This window comes from Cryptomeria japonica, chromosome 10 (genome assembly GCF_030272615.1).
Source record: "Cryptomeria japonica chromosome 10, Sugi_1.0, whole genome shotgun sequence".
Classification (NCBI taxonomy): domain Eukaryota; kingdom Viridiplantae; phylum Streptophyta; class Pinopsida; order Cupressales; family Cupressaceae; genus Cryptomeria; species Cryptomeria japonica.
Window position 1 is genome coordinate 487,996,316 of NC_081414.1, and position 16,206 is coordinate 488,012,521.

At 36.9% G+C, this 16,206-nt stretch overlaps 1 protein-coding gene across 4 annotated transcripts in view; it reads right to left on the bottom strand.

The window, feature by feature from the left end:
* The window catches only part of LOC131039413 (uncharacterized), a 64,877-nt gene that overhangs the window by 18,145 nt on the left and 30,526 nt on the right, over positions 1-16,206 (bottom strand). For all 4 annotated transcript variants that reach the window (XM_057972164.2, XM_057972163.2, XM_057972162.2 and 1 more), the window contains exon 3: positions 14,505-14,610. In XM_057972164.2, coding sequence (XP_057828147.1) covers positions 14,505-14,610 — 106 coding nt within the window. The remainder of the gene's footprint in view (positions 1-14,504; positions 14,611-16,206) is intronic.

Here is a 16,206-nt window from a genome sequence, read left to right on the forward strand (position 1 = left end):
CTCTCCAACATGATGAGATTACCACCTACCAGGAGTTCGTTGATTTGTTAGTTGAGAGGTTTGATAAGAAAGACCCTGAGTCATACTTCCGGGAGTTAGCACAGCTGAAACAAACAGAGAACTTGGAGGTGTATGTTTCAGAGTTTTTGAAGCTGTCATGCATGGTAAATAACATGTCAAATCAACGATTAGTAGTGTTGTTTATAGAGGGACTCATGGAGCCTTTGAGAGGTTGGGTAAAGGCATTTGATCCCCCAACACTTCTACTTGCCATTAAAAAGGCACGGAGTATGGATGTGACAGCCACTCAAAATAAATTTGGGACAAAAGGATCAACATTTTTCAAAGATAATAGGAATTTCAGCAAAGGGAAAGAAAAATCAGACTTTAGAAATGATTACAAGCCAAAGCCAACAGCCCCTCCCTTAGATTAGGAGACACTTAACGATTTAAGGCAAAAGAAACTCTGTTTTTATTGCAAAGGTCCATATGATGCCAACCATGACTGTCCTTTGAGGCCTAAGGGCAGGGCAAACAATGTAATGTGGGCATATTATGAAGATTTTGAATCTGATCATGAAGGTCAGCTTGCTGGTTATGAGAATTTAGAGGCTGAAGATGACACACAGGATCCTCCGAGACTCGACAAAATGGATGCAGAAGGTGATGAGCACCTTAAGGAAGCACTTCTCACGAGTATTCAGCAGGAAGGGTCATTTACAATGAGAGGAGTACTTGCTAGTCAGAAAGTTATTACATTGCTGGATACCGGAGCCACACATAACTTTATTGATGCCAGGTTGGTGGAGAAGAGAGGAATCCAAACATAAGAGTTTGAGGGCATTCGTGTGAGGGTGGCAGATGGTTACACTTTAAAGTGTAATAGGATGATTACACAACTCCCATTACGTGTAAACAATTATGAATTCAAGACTGATTTCTATGTGGTTCAAATGGGAGACACAGATTTGGTCCTTGGTATGAAGTGATTGCATGAACTAGGCAAGTTTACACTTGACTTGCAAGAGATGGAGATGTCTTTCACCATTGATGAGAAAACACGTGCTGAAAGCGATTAAGGACAGCAATTTCAGAATGATTACACTCAGGCGAATGGAGAGGCTTGTACGCCATGATCAGACTGAGTGGGCAGCAGAGTGTATGATCATGCCCATACAGCAGGATGCTCAAAAAGTTGAATATCATCCGGACATTCAGATACTGAGAACCAAACATAGCAAGGTTTTCAGTGACATACCATCAGGGAGGCCACCAGATAGGGATTTTGAGCACATCATTGAGCTAGAGGAGGGAGCGAAGCCAGTAATGATTACTCCATATAGACATCCGAAGCGCCTGAAAGATGAAATAGAGAAAACCATACAAGAGCTTCTAGCCATGGGACATATTCGGCCTAGTAAGTCCCCCTTTGCTTCTTCAATTGTTTTGGTGAAGAAGAAGGATGGCACATTGTGGATGTGTATTGATTACAGGGTCCTTAATAAGCAGACGATAAAAAACAGATATCCCATCCCACGTATTGATGAGCTCATAGATGAATTCCATGGGGCCTGTTATTTTTCAAAGATTGATTTGAGATCAGGCTATCACCAGATTAGTGTTCGTGAGCAGGATATTGAGAAGACTGCTTTTCGTTGTCATTATGGACATTTTGAGTTTGTGGTTATGCCATTTGGGCTAACCAATGCTCCTGCTACTTTCCAGTCCACAATGAACAAAGTCTTCAGACATCAGTTGAGGAAATCAGTATTGGCGTCTTTGATGATATACTGGTTTACAGTCGTACTTGGGAGGAGCACCTCAGTCACCTAGATACAGTTTTGAGCATTCTGAGTAGGGAGTCCTTGTATGCCAAGGAATCCAAATGTGACCTTGGAATGACTGAGTTATTGTACTTGGGCCATATTATCAGTGCAGAGGGAGTGCGGATGGATCCCGAGAAGATTTGTGCTATCGTAGATTGGCCTACTCCAGTGAACCTCACTTAGTTGCGTGGGTTCTTGGGCCTATGTGGTTTCTACCGCCGTTTTGTTAACGGTTATTCGCGTCGGCGCGACACCTTTGACAGACTTGATGAAAAAGGGTGCCTTCTTATGGACTCCTGAGGGCCAGGAGTGTTTTGAGAGGTTCAAGGAGCTCATGACTTCATGTCCAGTACTTGCTACACCTGACTTCTCAAAGTCATTTGAGTTACAATGTGATGCCTCTGGTGAGGGCATTGGGGCAGTGCTTATGCAGGACAAGCACCCTATTGCTTATGAGAGTAGGAAACTCAATGGACCTGAGAGAATTTACAACATTTATGATAAGGAAATGTTGGCCATAATGCATGCACTGGCCAAGTTTAGACAATACTTAGTGGGCAGCAAGTTTTGCATTAAGACTGACCACAATAGTTTGAGACATTTCCTTGGGCAGCGTGACTTAAATGACAGGCAACAAAAGTGGGTCAGCAAACTTCAGGCTTACAACTTTGATATTTCCTATATCAAAGGCACACAGAATGTAGTTGCAGATGCCTTGTCACATCATCCCCACCTGAATTCTATGGTCCAGATAGCGGAGGATTGGCAGCATATTATAGTGGCAGAGTATGCCAAGGATAGCTGGGCTACAGGTGTGATAGAGGGGTCAGTAGTGGACAGCAGGTATACAGTTGTAAATGAATTGATCATTTACAAGAGGAGAGTGTACTTGATCCCAGGATCGGAGTTGAGGAGTAGGGTACTGCGGTTCTGTCATGATGAACCGATAGCAGGACATCCCGGGTTTTTCAAAACCTACAGACAGGTGCGTGAGCGCTTCACGTGGAAAGGGCTCAAGGTGGATGTTCTACAGTATGTTAGAGACTGCCCTATTTGTCAACAGAATAAACAGAAGCATACATACCCTGCTGGTTTACTTCAGCCACTTCCAATTCCTGACAGGAAGTGGGAATGTTTGTCTATGGATTTCATCACAGGGTTACCGAGAGCGCAGGGACGTGATTGCATATTTGTGGTTGTGGATCGTTTGACGAAGTATGCTCACTTCTATCCGATCACCACCACTTATTCAGCTATTCAGGTAGCAGCGTTATTCTTCAGGGAGGTATTCAGATTACATGGGTTGCCTCAGACTATTGTCAGTGATAGGGACACGCGGTTTTTGAGCCACTTTTGGCAGGAGCTTTTCAGACTCTGTGGGACCGATCTTACACCGAGCACCAGTTACCACCCTCAGACTGATGGCCAGACTAAGATAGTTAACAAATGGGTGAAGGGATACCTCAAGACCTATATTTCAGGGCAGCAAAAGGCGTGGGTGAAGTGGATTTACCTCTATGAGTACTGTTACAATACCACTCACCACATGTCCATTCAGATGACTCCATTTACAGCACTGTACGGGTATGAACCTCCCAGTTTCATTGACTTATTGCTAAGTGACAGTAGGGTGCCTAGTGCAGGAGACATGATACAGGAGAGTCAGGACATTGTGAAGACTCTTAAGGAAAATATAGCCAAGGCACAAAATCAGCAAAAACAATATGTTGATCAGAAGAGGACAGAGAGGTCATTTGAGATAGGAGACATGGTGTATTTGATGTTGCAGCCTTATCGACAATCTACTCTCAGGAGAAGTGGAGCAGAGAAGCTCAAGCCTCGATATTATGGCCCTTTCAGAGTAACCAGGCGTATAGGTGAGGTGGCTTATGAGTTGGATTTACCGGCAGATAGCAGAGTACACAATGTGTTTCATGTGTCACGTCTCAAAAAGGTGTTGGGACACCGTATTGTTCCTTCCACGGTCTTACCACCCCTGGATGATGAGGGAAAGTTGATACTCGTACCTGAGGCTATCATTGAGTTCAGGGAGAGGAATTTCAGGAGACGAACTATCACAGAATACCTGGTGAAATGTAAGGATTTGCCGGTAGAGGATGCTACTTGGGAGAGCGAGGAGATTTTACAGCATCCGGAGTTGAGATTGCTTGAGGACAAGCAATTTCAGGAGGGGCGGACTGTGATGTCCCCTTCTAGTTGACATCTGTCAGCTGAGTAGATTAGCCTATCACTGACCCTCGTAGGTTGATGAGGTTGGGTAGAGGGTCCTCCAGAGTTTGATTCACCACCTTCAGAGCAAGCATTCCAGGTCAGGTCTTCGTTTGAGGTCTGCAGGACTCCGTTTGAGATACTTTCTATTTTTAGCAGTCCTGCTATTTATAGCCAGTAGGTTGGGCAAGGACAAATTATGGTTTGGCAGTCTCCAGTTCAGACGACAGGCATTTCTGATGAATACTTAGAGAGATATTAATATTTAATTATTTTTAATTAAATATTAAATGGCGAACTTTAATGTTTTAATGTTTTAAAAAGTCACTTTAAGTTATAACTTAAGTGAGGGTCTATTTATCATCAGATGGGGCCAATTTTTATATTAAATGGAAGATGATTTATTTTTGACACTTCAATAGTCAAAAATAAATAATAAAAGTTAAAACATCATTAAAGGCCAAGTCGCACCTTTCTTGGGAATCGTGCCAACCCTAAATGGAGAAGATTAAAGAAGATTTTAGGTCTTCTTTTTCATTATGCTAAGTTTTGATATTTTTGTTTGGAGCTTTGAGAGGAGTTTTGGCCTAGGGTTTCAGCAGAAGATTCTTCTGCAGTGATCAGAGGTATCGGTAAAGGAAAACGTGGGATTCTTGTGCAACAGCATCAGAGGTTGTGAAATATCAGCTGATCTTGCTCTTTCAGTTGGTTTTATCCAGAAACCAAGATTGGACAGATTGGAAAGGGGTTTATTAATTTTTATGCAAAAGATTGATTTCAGCCGCAGAGTCAGAACAGAGGCAGGAATAAGTGTGTGACAGATGGGGGTTTTGTGTATGTACAGCTTGTTGATCTGCCATACCTTTCTTCCTTGAAAGGGTACGATTTTTGCTGAGGAGTCGTCCAAAAATTCCGAAACAAATGCCAGAAGGGACGCCTTGCCAATGTCTTTCCATCGGGCTAACATGCGAGTATTTCGGGTCAGTTTAAAATAAATTGCAGCTTGCTGTCATAAAATCTGTGCATGACCAGCAACAGGAAAATAAGGGTTTTAACAGAATATACTGGTATTTATCAGTTCTTCTCTAGCTTCTTGTTATTTTTATTTGAGTATTAAATAAATGATGAACGAACGTAATGAGGGTTTGATCAGTGTTGTTGAATATAAATTGATTTCCAGCAAATACCATTAGTTGCTTTTTGTGCTTAAGATTGTCAAAATTCTATTTGCTGTCATTATTTGCAAAGAACACACTTGAAACACAACAGGTTCAGCAAAACGTTAGTTGTCTTAGTTGAGGGCCTTTTGAGGTTCTTACAGCTGCTGTAGAAGCTGTCAATATGGCCTTTAGCAACCCTTTATATTCCCGCTTATAGCTACTAGTAAGTTATTATAATTCAACTAATAGCTTCAGATGTCTTCCAAGTTCCTGGTAATCTACTTAACACATTGCAAATTTACTTCTTATTCTGTCAAGATATGTAAAACCTACACTTCAAGATGATTTTTCCGTCTGCATATGCTTACTTTTATATTCTTTTGGCACCATTCTTCTACTTTAATTGTCTATTTTGCCAAGTTCATTTTCTGTTTTTTGATGTGTTAGGTGTGCATGCAACAGCTCATTGTGCTTACTTGTTTTGTCTTTTCCCGACTGTTTTGTTTTATACTGTAGCTGTCTCTAGTTCTTGGAGTCCCCTGCTCCTGCTTTCTGAGAATTCAATCTGTCTTCAAGTCTGTATACCTTGTTTAAACTTGTCGGTTGCATCCTTGTGTAATTTTACTGAAATATAGTTGGACTGTGACCAAAAACAAGAGCGTCCTGAGTTTCCAAAGACAGCAATTCCTATTTTCCAAGTTTGGAACCATAGGAGTGTTCCTGTGTCTTATATTGAGAAACTGCACTTTTGCTTACATATCATCACTTCAGTCCTTTGCAAACATATATCCATTGCCACCCCAATGTGCAGTAGCAACTTCAACATGCAGAGCTGTAAAAATGGTAACCACTCACATTATACTGTTCAACAGACTGAAGAGCATTGTTCTTTAGCCTACCACTCTACATGTTACTATGTAATACACTAGGTATATTCAGAGGAATATGCTAGTATGTACAAATTGACTGGGAGTGAATAAATAGAAACATTCATGGATGATAAATACATGGAGGATACAAACAGTAGAGATGCGGAAGTTGTTGTAAGCATAGCAGCAGAAATCATTTGGGGAAAAAATTGGCAAGTATAAGATTTTTTGAAAAAGTCGGATTTTTAAGAAAGCGTAAAGAAACTACGTAACCCGGGGACGCGTCCCCGGGTTAAAATCCCCCATCCTCATACCAGGGACGTTTCGGGGACTTGGGGACGGCTAGGGGACGTCCCCCTGCCATCCCCAAAATTGCAAAATTTGTGGGAAACATCCTGGAAACTTGGGGACGGCAGTGACTCTCAAAGGGGACGTCCCCTTGTCCCCAATATGGTTTGGGGACGTCCCCCCGTCCCAGGGACGGCCAGCTGTCCCCCTTTTCCCAGCATATTTAAAAAACAAAAAAAGACTCAAATGCTCAAAAAAACATTTTTTTATTTTATTATAGGTCTATAAAATTGGATTTTCATTAATATGATGGGTAAACATGTCTGAATCACTTCCAAAAGCACTTAGAAATAATGAGCAGCAGCCTGGTAATAGATTTCACACACACTTAGAACGCGGTAGTGCGTAAAAACGTGGTTGTAGGTCTGCAATATTGGACTTTTCACAATTATAAAAGGTAAACAGGTCTGAATCATAGCCAAAAGCACTCAGAAATATGAATAACAGCTTGGTACAGAATTTCACAAACATCCAAAACTTTGTAATTGATAAAGAAGCGGTTGTAGGTCATAATAGACATGGAAGACTATCAAAATATCCTTCAACCAGAAATAAACAATGAACTACATGCAAACAAGTGTTGGCATATTAACAATGTATTTTCAATTATGAATGCATATTGAGTATTGATAATGAATTCTGAACACAAATGTGGTATGTTAAGGTTCTATAATGTACATATACTTGCTTTATCCATGTTTTCATATGAATATAATGTATATATACATGCTTTATCTATTTTTCATATGAACCTTTAAAATTTCACTATATGTTTTAAATTTTCTCTATATTTTATATAGCCGTCCCCTTTGCCGTCCCCCCGCCGTCCCCGTCCCGGAAACTCGGGGTAACATAGGTAAAGAATTGTAGAAAAAGAGAAAAACTATTTTTTTTAAGTTGGGGCATTTCCATAGCATAGAGATATAGAGAGAAAATAAAATAGAGTTTAATCCATGAATTGTAGAAAATAATTTTATGTTGTTCTACATAGGCAAATATTCAGTTAACTTTTTAACAGGGCTCACCAAATACACATATTAGCTAAGTCTATAAATATTCAGTTAACTTTTTAATAGGGCTCACCAAATACACATATTAGCTAAGTCTATGAGTAAATGAGATCAAAACTTATCAGACAGCGCTCCTGCTACTGTTAGGAATTTAAAAGTGGAAGCCATTTAGAAATGATCCAAGACTTTCATTCTGATTGAGGCAAGGAGTTTTGTAGGGTTAATTCTATATTTTAGAAAGCTTATCAAATCATATTCCACAATTACAATGGTTTCTATTTCATAATGGCAATTGGTAAGTCCTTTACACGGTAAATTCAACAAAAGGCGTTCATTTAGTTGAAATAAAAGATTAGCAAGCCATTGGTTTTGGCAATACCTCAAATGTTAATGATTATGTGTTGGAGGTTGTTTTATTGAAACTATGTAAAGCTTGTTTGTTATCATTCAGATTTATTTCATGGAGCACTTTGGATATATTTCTCATATAATGAATTGTATGTAGCAAATATATGTCTGTGTGTGAACACACACACACACACACATATATATATTTTACATATTTATAATTTAATATAATAGTCTATGGTAGTGTAAATTTAAAAACTACTTTATAATATAAATTATAAACTATAGGGGTTCACTCCTTCCCTGTCAAAGTGCCATCTATAATAGTGCATAATAGTTATAATTTTAAAAATAGTGTATAATATTTTAATTATATATTTGTTTGCATTGGACAGGGATGGGTGGACAGGTTTCCAAGACGACAATTTTTATTTATCATTGATAGGTGCTTTTGTCCATTGGCTAATTTGCACTTGCTATGATATTCATTGAGATACTTACAAGTTGAATTGAATGGGCAACCTCCCTTTTGCTGTCGTGCACAAGTTTTAATAGGCATGTGCCAAAATATTGCTTTGATACCAATGACTTGGATCCTAGGAGGTCTATGCGATAATCCCACCTTAGTGAAAGATAAAATTATAGAATATTCAAAGTAGAACACAAGATATAGTTGACTAGTTGACAATCAAATGCACGAAAGACTTTTGGCAATAATGTGCTACTTCTATTGTATACAAAAATAAATAAGTTATAATGGATGTTACATATAGAAAGGATGAGAATGAAAATTCTCATGACGAGAAGAGTTGAAAATATCATATTGGTTTGCCTACAATATTCTATTATTCATTATCCAATGTGAAAGATTGGATGTCTATATGTACAGTATAACTATGTTATCTCGAGCTTCCGAGACGGGGATGGCACGGGACGGGGGGAAACGTTTCCAAAAAAGCCAATTTTTTTGGCCAATTTTGGGGACAACTAGGAGACGGCTATATAAAAATAGGGAAAATTGAAATATATAGGGAAATTTAGGTCATATTAAAGCTGCGATTTAGGATGATTGAGGCCCTTTCAAATTCGGTTGACTAACATTGCTCCTCTTGCTCCTTTGTCTTGGGTTTTTTAGAGGTCAAAAAGAAAACTAAGGAACAAAATAACAAATTATTTCCATGCTAATAGAGTTGTGGACTTATCCACTGTAGATACAGACATCAAGAAGCTTCTTTGGCAGTGGCACTTATGACAATGAGATACCTAGCCTTTGATTAAGGATTGCCAACAAGATCAAAGAGTCTTTGACCCTCCTTCCCCTAGTACCAATGAACAAATGTAATGTTGGTTATAGTGTGGCATCACACAACCTAATTTATGACAAAAATAAAAAAAACTAAAAACAAGTTCACCAAGGTGGAGAGATATGCATAACGGAATTTTGTTTTCTCCCATCACCCTAGGTGTTCTTTGATTTGACCCCACATCATTACCAAATGAGGTTGTGTCGCGATGACCTTGTGATCAGAACACAACCGTGCAAGCCTAAGGGAACCTTGTGCAAGTAGCTACAACACTTTGCACTAGCATGCAAGCATCTATGACATTGTGTGCTTTTGCACACAGAATTGCAGCTCTTCAAGTACTACTTAGCAGTCATTAGTGTAGCCAACAGCCTTGCACACATGGCATGTCAGCAGATAACAGGTCAACATCAGTTATGGAATGTGAACCATTTTGTAACTATACTGCTATGTTACCCAAGGACACGTCCCATCCCAGGGACAGGGGATGCCTAGGGGACATCCTTATAAATTCTGCATATTGACAGTGAATTTTGACAATGAATTCTGTAGACACCTAAAATTGTCCTATCTAATTAAATAAATTATTTATTTAATTATTCTATCCTATGTCTTCTATTAATTAAATAAATTCTTATTTATTTAATTAATTCATTAATCCTCTTCTAAGCCTTTCCTCATTTAAATAAATACTTTTATTTATTTAAATTGTCCTTTTCCTAAATTAAAAGGATATTTTATTTATTTAATTGATCCCACTTCCTCTATTAATTAAATAAATCTTTATTATTCTATCCTAAGTCTTCTATTCATTCATTAATCCTCTTCTAAGCCTTTCCTCATTTAAATAAATACTTTTATTTATTTAAATTGTCCTTTTCCTAAATTAAATAAATATTTATTTATTTAATTGATCCCACTTCCTCTACTAATTAAATAAATCTTTATTTATTTAATTAATTCATTAACCTTTTCTACCCATGACATATGTCATTCATCTCTTAGTTCTTCTCTTACCTACCCCCTTTATCATTTAATTATTTCATGTACCTACCCTTTAATCCTAGCCGACCATTTATCTTTACATCTCTTAATCGTATCCCCTTCATTTCTTAAAGTGTTCTCTATATAAGAGGATGCTTCCTTCATTATCAACCCTAATCGTCTAATTGTCGAATCGATCTTATGCAATCAAGCCTTCTTGTGATCAACCTATCAACCACAATCCGTTCTTTGTTGAGCTCTTGTGCACACATAAAATCTGAGAGCAAATATATCAAACAAGATCAATGGAGATAGGAAGAAATGGAGATTGAAACCCTACTTGATATGTGAATATGGTATATTTCATTTATTTTGTTTATTTGTGGTCTTAGGTATCTTCATTTGTGTATGGTGGATTGCTTTTAGGCTAGAGTTTTGTGGTTGATCCTTGTTAGTCTTTCAATATTATTGTTTTTCACTATCCATTTTCACCATATACAAATTCTATAAGAAATTTGACTTTAACTCTCAATTGAACACAAATTGATTCTGCTACTTCCTATATGTTAAGGTTCTATAATATGTGCATGCTTTATCCATGTTTTCATATGAATATTTTGAATTTCCCTATATATTTTAATTTTCCATATGTTTATATAGCCGTTCCCTTTGTCGTCCCCTAGCCATCCCCAAAATTGGCAAAAAAAATCGTCGTCTCAGAAACGTGTCCCCCCATCCCTCACCATCCCCATCTCAGAAGCTTGAGAGAACGTAGCTATACTGTACACATAGAAATCCAATCTTTCACATTGGATAATGAATAACAAAGAATATTGTAGGCAAACCAATATGATGTTTTCACATTTCTCGTCACAAGAATTTTCATTCTCATCCATGCTATATGTAACATCCACTATAACTTATTTATTTTTGTATACAATATAAGTAGCACATTATTGCCAAAGTCCTTCGTGCATTTGAATGTATATTTGTCAACTATATCTTGTGTTCTCCTTTGAATAATCTATAATTTTATCTTACACTAAGGTGGAATTATACCATAGACCTCCTAGGATCCAAATCATTGGTATCAAAGCAATATTTTGGCACATGCCTATTGGAACTTGTGCACGACAGCAAAAAGGTTATTGCCCACTCAATTCAACTTGTAAGTATTTCAATGAATATCATAGCAAATGCAAATTAGCCAAAGGACAAAAGCACCCATTAGAGATATCTCTAGACAGTATAATTCCTATCTTTCAACCTTCAATTTGTTAGTTTCCCCTTCAACTTACCTTAGTCTTCATTTACCTTTTTTCTATTGGCAAATCTAGCATACATATTTATTTGAGTGATAATCAACTACCTTCCTCGAATATAAAAACATAAAAAATAAGTTACAAGGAGTGAGTATGTCTATATACCTTCATTTCAACAACTACCTTGTAGGCTGTTTGTTGTTCCAATGAGATAGTTCCAATGAGATAGGATTTAGTTTATCCAGATGTTTATTTGATTTTTTTTCTTCTTGCTTCTTTGGCAAATTTGAATTTGTAGATAGGTTGTTTGATTTTAGCTTTTGTGTGTCTTCGTTTGCTTGCTTGAGTTTATCATGTGGTTCAAATTTATGTAGGTTACAAACTCATCCAAATTAAATTAGATATTTGAATTTTGGAGACACTAAGCAACCCTAAGGACTTGCTACTCTTCCAATTCTTTCAAACTAGCTACCCTCTACAACCTATTATCTAGTATTAGTCCTACCTGAGATTTTTCCAATTTATTGTCCTACTTTGTCACTCTCAAGCTTACCTTCACAGTCAACAACATGGGTTAGGCCTGACAACAACAGCCCCATAAAGTTGGCTCAATCGCTTGTGTTAGGCAACCTGGTCTTGCTAACAAGGCTGGTGTCCAAGACAACGTAAACCAACAACTCCATAAGTTGATCCTTTAATCTACTCCAATCTCATATGTCTTTGTTCCTCATTTTCAAACTCTCAACAAACATCTAGAATACAACTAATAATGGATCAATGAGACCATGAGTAGAGAAACCACCATTTAAAAAACTGTGAGAGGTTAACTTGTTAGTTTTTCCTGCATCATTTCCAGTGAACCTTACATGAAATATATTCATCACTCCCTTTACTACTTTTTCTGTCTCATCCTACCTATTCAACTTTCCATCTAGAATATAATTTGCTTCATCCAAATGCCCAGCCTCACCTTTGCCTGCTCATTTCTTAGTCTTTCCAACGTGGCCCTTTTAAGGTTGTGTATGAGCTCAATTTTGGATTTTGAGACCCACTCCATTTCATTAAAAGTGTAGGACACCACAATATTTCCATGTGTACTTTCTTAGTGGCATGGACATTCAGACCATTTTGAACTCTTGCCAACCAAAGTTTTAAAACTCGGTCTCGCCAAACCAAAAATTTGGACTCGGACTCGGACTTGTGAAAGGCTCGCAAAAGACTCAGCAAGGACTCGGCAAAAGAAAAAACCGTAGTTTTACAAAAAAACATAAATAAATTAATGCATTTAGAGAACATAAGAGCCATAATTGAAACATTATACATGTCATATGATCTACAAATACGCAATATTTGAAATTTCATCATTCATACTCATAGTTTCAACTCTAAAATGTATAATAGCAGCATAAGTTTATAAATGTTTACAAAATTACATATAATGATATGTCCAACTCCAAATGTGAAAAACAACAATGAACAAACCAAAGAGAAGACTACATCTTCCTCTTTGTATTTCTCCTAATATAGCTCAATTTTTCAAGCCTTGAGCTGCAAGTGGTAGCTAGGACAAACCTGTCATAACCAAGCAAGAATGCCAAATGAGGGGAAATTTTTTTTTAAAAAATCACTTTTAAAGCTTGCATGACGTTTTTCTTGGGTTGCGCGAGTCTATCTGAAAGACTCGCGATTCTGTGCAAAAGACTCGCGTGAGTCCTTGCAAAAGACTCGCGAGTCTTTCAGATGGACTCGCCTCGCGAGTCCTTGACGAGTCGACTCGTGGCTCCCATGGACTTGCGAGTCCGTGGCGAGTCCACGAGCCTTAAAACTATGCTGCCAACCCTACATGCTTGCAAAGTGTTTTGGCCGTCTTCCTTAATCATGTACCATATTAAAATATGATAGGATCAATGTTTTCTGTTCAAAAATTTGTTGAGAAACTTTTTCCATTTGCTCTATGTTCTAAGATGAGGCCCAAAATTAAAACATAAAATTATCTTCATGACCAAACAAAAAAGCACCCAAGTTAAGATGTCTAAAAGTGAGATGCATTAATAACAAAGAAAAAAATAAGATATTTCAAATTGAATATTTGCATGAGTAATCATATTAGAAGAGACTCGCTCTTCTATTGCTTTAAAAACCAGGTAACGCAAAAATTTTGGATTGTTCCCAGTTCCCAATTTGAGTTGTTTCAAGAGTTATATCTCAATTTGTTGGGCAGTTCCTTCAATTACATGAGATTTTAGAACTTTTCCGTTAGAGTCATTCAAAATATGTCAGCTAGTCAACTAAACAAAAAATCAGTTCACAGGCATCTTCTTTATTGAGTCTGGAAATTTGTGATGGGTCCTATGTCCATCCCACACTGCCATTTCTATTATACAAGATTTTCTTCAGCCTATTGTTGAAACGGTTGTCTCAAGCTTGTTTCCATTGAGGCTTTCAGATAGATTTGTATGTCTTGATGACCACTTTCATGGTGCCTGTCTCTCATTTAAAGAGCACTTCTACAAGTTTTTATTTTTAATGGTTACCTGTATCTCACAGGCATTCTACTACATCTTGGCATCCAAGGAGCTAAGATGTCCCACTGAGGCATTCTTAATGGTGAAAATACCATTTTAACACAAAACTGGATTTGTTTTATGATTTTAAGACCTGACTACCTGGAGAGAGAAGAAATCCACCTATTACTGCCTGTCACATTTGAAAATGTTATTGACAATAAGCTTTAAAAAATGAAATGCATAATCAAATCAACCATAGGTACATAAGAATCAAATAGCTACATCTGTTGCATCCCTCTGTGCTCATATAGTACAACTGTATAACATCCATACAACAACAGCTTTTACTAAGGCTTTGGATTTCAGCTTGTGTGCTTGAGGATGAGCCATGGTCTCCTCATACTCCATGTATTGGGTCATCTAAATAGTCAGATTATCTACTGTGTATTCCAATCTAAATTCAAGGTTAACTATAAAATGTATTTTTGGGATGTTTTGTTGCCTACGGAACTTGTTGCACAAGCTTTTCCCCTCTATTTATATTTGCATTATGATCACATCTTATAAAAGAGCAATTATACTTATCTATGTAAACATGAAAACTTTAGACATAATACAACCTAGCCTATAAAAAACAGTACGCAACAAGAAGCATACCAAGTCCAGTAAAGCCTGGTTCTATTTTAGCCTGATTTAAAAGAGTGTTTATCACTTCCCTTTCATTCATGTATAGTTGTAAACAACGCTCTATCAAATTTTGCACCTGAAAGATAGATGAGAGAATTTAGTAAATGAAGAATATGTGAAAGAATGAAAGTAAAAGTAAAACCCTTGTAAGTTCTGACATTCTCCTAGGCATATTAGAGAAAGTTATCTTCCTGACATTAATTATTGTTTAATTCAAATTATTTTCCCAAAATACCAAAAAGTAGTTGGAAATTGTTTCATTCGATATGATGCACCTAATACTGTCTCCATGTAAACAAAGAAAAACATATCTGCAGAGCAATTAATTGACATAGAACGCTTCTTTTTGATAATCTAAAGACTTGGATCATAGCTTTATCAATGGTTCATTTACAACACCAGCTTTTACCATTCACCAACATGGCAATAAAATATAAATTTGATCACAATCTATGGCTTTATTTATTGAAAAAAATAGATAGATAATAAAAGCAGCTCCGATTTTATTAAAAACTGTTGTGCACCTAATGTTGCAAGCCTATTATGGCTGTTAACATAGGCCCATGGGTGAGAAAATTGATTGTGAATAGCTATCAAATGAAGGTTAAGAAAGATTATTGGTCATAAATCTGACCAATACCCTGACATATACATGCTCATATCACATGTACACAGAATACATACAGAGAATTCTATCTAAGGCAAAGAGTATTTTAAATTCATATATCTCAACCACCCATTATTTTGTTTTTATGAAATAAATTGTATCTTCACAAGGAGCTCCTTTTGGGTTAAGCTAACATTCTATATGCTATATCATGTAATAAATGCATCATGGCATAGAAATATGCGAAATGCTAGTAACTTTTCCACCTTTCAATTTTATCATATTGTAACCATTCCATAAGCCACTTTTGTAATGTAAGCTAATCAAAATAAACTAATGTCAAAGTTATCCACTCTCATCACAGCTTATTTAGGTAGACTATATTTTTTGCCAACACATTTATCTCTTCTTAACAGCTCATGTCTATAGGTGATTCTTATTCTGCAATCAATTTATATTGAAATCTTACACATCTGTCCACTATATAATGTGTAGTCATATTTAATGTTTTATCTTTCTATCTTTTATAATTCAGTATACCTATATTGTCTTCTAGTAAGCATCACATTTCTTTCAATTTTCATTTCTTGTTCAATAATGCTTTAATGCATGGAACTTATGGTCTCAGTTAAGGGCTTCGATTTACCATGCTTTCAATTTATTTATCTAAATGAGTTTTTAGAGTATTTCCCAGCCAAACATTCTTATATATTAGCATAATATATTGAAGTGAATGTTACCATACTACACAACTTTAATATGCCCTCATATAAGTATCACCATACTGTACATAGCATTATTTAAAATGCCAATAAGCAGGAACAACCACCCCTCCAGCAAGCAGCCTTCCAATAAGTTTTCCTTTGAGTGAGAAGATCTAGACTGCTCAAGCTTGTCAGGGGTTGGCTGTTGATTCCATTTTATCCTCATCCAATCTTGTCAATGATTAGGATTTTCTATGGTAGTCTAGTCTCTCAGATTCCTTTCTGAAAGACTCCCAATTATTAACCAACACCCTCATTTAGATCTTTCAGAACTCCATAGCTTGTTACAATGTTATGAGGG